The 6,000-nt window shown below is 39.7% G+C and overlaps 1 protein-coding gene across 2 annotated transcripts in view; it reads left to right on the plus strand.

Moving 5' to 3' along the window:
* onecut2 (one cut homeobox 2) overlaps positions 1 to 4,006 on the plus strand; it is a 49,717-nt gene extending 45,711 nt beyond the window's left edge. For both annotated transcript variants that reach the window (XM_050053852.1, XM_050053853.1), the window contains one exon: positions 3,697 to 4,006. In XM_050053852.1, coding sequence (XP_049909809.1) covers positions 3,697 to 3,986 — 290 coding nt within the window. In that variant the 3' untranslated portion in view covers positions 3,987 to 4,006. The remainder of the gene's footprint in view (positions 1 to 3,696) is intronic.
* Positions 4,007 to 6,000: the final 1,994 nt, after the last annotated feature.

Below are 6,000 nucleotides of genomic sequence, written 5' to 3' on the forward strand. Positions count from 1 at the left end.
AATAGNGTGGTTATAGTGTGGTCATTTTTAGGCAAAAGCAATAAAAATAAATAAATAAAAATAGGGAATAGTCATTGTGCTTAATGCGTTGGTTATGTTTTGGCAAATTAAAATAAAATAAAAAAATAAAAAATAGGGAACAGTCATTGTGCTTAATGCGTGGTTATGTTTTGGCAAAATAAAATAAAATAAAAAAATAAAAATAGGGAATAGTCATTGTGCTTAATGTGTGGTTATGTTTTGGCAAATTAAAATAAAATAAAAAAATAAAAAATAGGGAACAGTCATTGTGCTTAATGCGTGGTTATGTTTTGGAAAAAAAAAAAAATAAAAATAGGGAATAGTCATTGTGCTTAATGTGTGGTTATGTTTTGGCAAAAAAAAAAAAATAAAAATAGGGAATAGTCATTGTGCTTAATGTGTGGTTATGTTTTGGCGAAAAAAAAAAAAAAAAAAAAAAAAAGGGAATAATCATTGTGCTTAATGTGTGGTTATGTTTTGGCAAAAAATAAAAAATAAAAATAGGGAATAGTCATTGTGCTTAATGTGTGGTTATGTTTTGGGGAAAAAAAAAAAAAAAAAAAAAAATAGGGAATAATCATTGTGCTTAATGTGTGGTTATGTTTCCGCAAAAAAAAAATCAAAATAAATAAATATAAATAGGGAATAGTCACTGTGCTCAACATGTGTTCAGGCAAAAAAGGGAAATAAAAAGTAAAATAATAAAGTACATATAAGAAACTAGTTTATAAAATAGTTTCATTAAAAACCGGTTCAAAAAAATAATTAAATAAACATTTAAAAGATCAAGCTGATATTTATACTATTACTATTATTATCATTACAGTGTTATTTCTGTTTGTCTTTAACTTAAATTTATTGTCATTTTTTGTGATGATTCAAAACAGACGTGTCTCTGTCGCTGTATCTGTGACACACACAAACACACACACACACACACATATTGAATACATGTTTTAAACCCAGTGTGTCTGTGGCTCAGTGCTCTTCATATTCAGAGATCAATAGTACCACCTGTCAGTGACAAACTGTATTACAGCCACAGCAGTTTGACTCCTGGCAGCCTGGAGGATTAACATGAATTCTTTATAACATTCACCTATTTACCCAGAGTACGCAACACCAAGAATCACCACCATCTACTATATAATGAGTCACACAGACAGACGCAGACCTGAGTCATATCATCCAGCAACTGGCCACAGTGCTAATTAAACAAACACTAACACAGTGTCATTCACAACAGGTCATGTGTGCACACTGTACTAAGAGTAAACACCATGTTTTGGATTCTAGCGGAGATCCAGATGTCTCTTAAGATGATGGAATATTTCCATCTGATGTAATGCTGCAGCCATAAAAATAAAAAAACATGGAGCCTGTGGTTTGAATGGTTTGAGTGTAAACATCATATATGTGCATTGATTATGAGGCTCTTAAACTACTCAACCATTTATCACCAGGCAGAGAGCAGCAGAGAAACAACGAGCTGCTCTCTGTCATTTTTATCTGTCGTCAGGTCGCTAAACGCTGTGATAAGAAGCTGAGAGGAGACGGGAGGAGGGGTGTGTGAATCTGTGTGTGTGTGTGTGTGTGTGTGTGTGTGTGTGTGTGTGTGTGTGTGTGTTTAACAGTGAGGATAGTTTCCCCTCGCATAATAGTTTTATTACTGAATTGAGTCCATAACCTGATTGGTACTGATCAGCCGAGCTCTGAGTCGTGCATACTTAATTCAGAGAGATAATCAAATCAAACGCTCCTCCTCCTCCTCCTCCTCCTCCTCCTCCTCCTCAGTGACTGACTGAGACACAACAGCAGACACATTATAGGGTGTGTTATTGCTATTATATTATTATAGTTTATTATATTATATAGTTCGGGGTCTGTTGGGAACATCAATGTCATTGATACAAGTACAGTCTTAAAATGCACAAAAACTTAAAACAAACAAAAACAAAAACTTAAATCGATGGTTTCACCTTTTTTTTTCTAACCAAACCACCCAGATGAACCCAACAGGTCAGGGGTGAAAACACGCTCAGTAACTTCACGTTCATTTTTAAACTGCATCTCAAACTTTCACTTTGCATTTCCAACCCAATCGCCTGGATAAATGTTGGCATTGTACTTTTCTGTGAGCCACGGCTATGTTGCATTTGTACGTTATTATGTAGCGGATACATTGAAACTTTAGGTTTAGGGAAAAAAACAACTTAGTTATGGTTTGGAAAAGCTGTGGTTTGGTTTTGGTTTAAAACTCCTTGTTTTGGTGGCACACCCCTACTGGGAACACAGTGATATCGCAATAAAAAACAACAAATTTCAATGGCACTATCCCAGTAAAAAATGCAATGCTGTCACGTAAAAAACAACCACTTTTCTTGGCAATATACCAGCAGGAAATGTAGCAATGTCTTGGTAAATGGCATCCGCTTTTTGTGGCACTATCCCAGCAGGAAATGCAGCACTATCAGGTAAAAAACAAATAGTTTTCGTTGCACTACTCCACCAGGAAATGCAGCGCTATTGGGTAGAAAACAACAGCTATACTGTACCTGCAGGAAATGCAACAATGTTTTAGTAAACAAAGACAATGGCATTAATGGCATTATACCAGCAGGAAATACAGCAATGTCTCAGTAAAAGTCCAGTGGTTCTTTGTGATACTACCCTGCCAGGAAATGCAGCACTATCAGGTAAAAAACAACCAATTTTTGTGGCACTATACCTGCAGGAAACACAGCCATGTTTCGGTAAAAAAAAAGATGGCTTTTCAGGACAGTATCCTGGCAGGAAATGCGGCACTATTGGGTAGAAAACAACCGATTATCATGGCACTATCCTGGCAGGTAACGCAGCAATGTCTCAGTTCAAAAAAAACAATGGGATTACTGGCATTATACTGGCAGGAAATGTAGCAATGTCTCGGTAAAAGACAACCACTATTGGTGGCACTATCCCAGCAGAAAATACACCAATATCAATTAAAAACAACCAATTTTTGTGACACTACCTGCAAAGAACGCAGTGATATCTTTGTAAAAAAACAACCACTTTTTGTAACACTATCCCCAGTGGTCTTACAGCAACAGGTCGCTAAAAAACATCCATGTTTGGTTGCTAAAAAGCAGCTGAAAATGCAGCAATGACTTGCTTAGAAACAACTGAGATTATTGTTTGTTGGTCTCAAAGAGTAGTCTGCAGCTTGGCAGGCCTCTCACCTAGGTGTCACACCATCCACCATCTCCTTCTTCCCCAGATGAAGTCATCTCATGTGCTACGTCACTTTAGAAACGTTGATATGATATAAAACATACAAATGTAATGTTTGTATGGTCTCTGGCTACAGGACTGTGCATTTTACATCTTATATGATTTTGATTGTGTCCAGATCAGTGAAATACCTCAACTGTGTTGGTGAGGTTTAGTAAAGATACAGTGGAAGACAGACAGACAGACAGACAGACAGACAGACAGACAGACAGACAGATGTACACAGGAACATAAACTTGTGTCAATAAGACCTTCAGTTTGTGTTTCATATAACATTTGACACGCTGCTAAATCCTCCAATATTGACCTGTTGTTCAAACAAAACAAACACTAACACTTTATTTTCTGTCTCTTCTTCCCATCACCACCTCCTCTTCCTCCTCCTCCCCTCCCTCCTCGCAGCGTGCAAACGGAAGGAGCAGGACACGGCGAAGGACCGCAACAACACGCCAAAGAAGTCGCGGCTGGTCTTCACCGACCTGCAGCGGCGCACCCTTCTGGCCATCTTCAAGGAGAACAAGCGGCCGTCCAAGGAGATGCAGCTCACCATCTCGCAGCAGCTGGGCCTTGAACTCACCACCGTCAGCAACTTCTTCATGAACGCCCGCCGCCGGAGCCTGGACAAATGGACAGACGACGGAGCCAGCCCCGGCGCCCAATCTTCGGCGTCCAGCACTTGTACCAAAGCGTGATAATAAGATGGCGAGGAGGGGGAGGGGAGGGGAAGCGACAGGGAGGGGTTGAGGGTGGGGCGGGGCGATGAAGATAACGGGGTGGGGTTGCGGGCGCGGGTCGAGGTTTCGTCCGGTCGAAGCGAGGAGGAAAACCAAACTTTTTACATTTTCTTTTTGTTTGTTTGTCTGTTTTGCTTTTGTCGAGGGTGACAAACTGAGAGAGGGGCTGCTCACTGCGACGACTTGTTTGTAGCCTAACCGCCTTTTTGCAAATCCATCGTGAATCCATAACGAAGCCGAAGGGTAAACTCAATAAAACATAAAAACCTCACTGGGGAAAAACCTTTGAATCATAGACTTCCACTGCTGTCGTCTCCTTTAGGACAATAAGCTGACACACTAGCCCAAATACCAAAGACTAGAAGACGATGTATGTTTTCTATTATGCAATATATAAGCTAGGAAACAACCGACCAAACAAGAAACCAATGAAAGCTTTAAGACTGCAGAATGTGCTACAAGCTCTGGGATACGATAAAATAACTCTCTGTGGATATTTCGTGGATTTCGGAGATTGCACAGACGATTTTGTGCTGCTGTAACTGAATTTTGATTTTACACAAAAGGTCAGTTTGCACAGCTGAGTTGGACTGTAGATTAAATCTATTTTTTTTAACCAAACCAAAGATGCATGAGGGGGCGTTTCTCGATCAAAAGGAACCATTCGATGTCTGGTGAAATATTCTTTGCATAAGTGAGAGTGTGCCGAGTATGCTCACGGGAAAAGCTAGTGGATCTTGTGTTTATTTCGTCAAAGATACGATTTATTTGTCTAAATCAGACGGTTGCGAGTCCAACTGGTCAGTTAATATATCTGTTAATTCTTGGCTGGGTAATTGAGAAAAAAACAGTGTGACACGGTGTTAATTTGGCTGTGCAGTCTCCGATTCCAACCATCAGGATCACAAAACTTAGTCTGTTTCCCCCTGAGATCAGAATTGAAGAGTTGACCTCCAAAATGTTCTGTATCCATTATAAAAAGATAAATACGTACCTGGAGTTGATTTCTGGAATATTTATGATCCAGGTTTTGGATGGATTTTCTGAAATAATGACAACACAACCAATTTCTTTTTGATATTTTTTGTCATTTTTTGGACAAAACTCTTCAATTTTACCCAAAAAGAGAAACGCGTATTGATCTGACTCTTTAAAGGGGGCAGTGAGGATTCTTTAAAGTTTGGAAATGGCAAAATATGCAAGCACAAACACACGCAGACACACAAACACTCACCGAGGCACATGCAACTTTCCCTCATAATTTGAAAAGACAGGTAGAATCACAAGCTTTCTCTCTCTGCTCTTAGCGTTAAGTGGAGTATTATAAATGAATATGTACAACGTATGTGAGCACAATCTTGAAGCACATTTTCTTTGCAATAGAACCGGGGCTCTCTGCCAAGCCGAGTGGTCTTCACATCTTAGAAAACTCAGGATACCACTTTTTCTAAACAGTGGCTGAAATCCATTCGGCGTCAGTCGTTACACACCGTAACGTACTAACACACACACTCTGTTACAGACAAGCAAATAACACCTGCTTTACAGAAACACACACAACTTTAAAGAGTCATTTCCTGAACTTTCCCCAGGATTCCCACCCTGACCGAAACATGTCGGCCAAACCAAAGCTAACTCAAGTTTACCCTGGCTTCACCCACCAATCGTTTGTGTCATCCATCAGGGCGGCGGTTTCCACCTAGCATCTTAGCATCGGTTAGGACAAAGACGCTAAAAACTGTTGCTGTTTGATGGCGACAGCTTTTACAAATTTGAGCCAAATGTGTGGTCCATAAGGACAAAAACCAAAAGGTAAATTTGAGATATGAAGGCGTATTTTAATGCACAAACTCCAGCCTGGAGTTGCACCAAGACAAAAGGCTTGATCTGTGGTTTCTGTTTAGATGGTTGTAAAACAAAATGGGGAATATCCCTGCTCACACAGCCACAGCACAGAGAAGGTCAATACCTC

Source organism: Epinephelus moara, chromosome 9 (assembly GCF_006386435.1).
Source record: "Epinephelus moara isolate mb chromosome 9, YSFRI_EMoa_1.0, whole genome shotgun sequence".
Lineage (NCBI taxonomy): Eukaryota > Metazoa > Chordata > Actinopteri > Perciformes > Serranidae > Epinephelus > Epinephelus moara.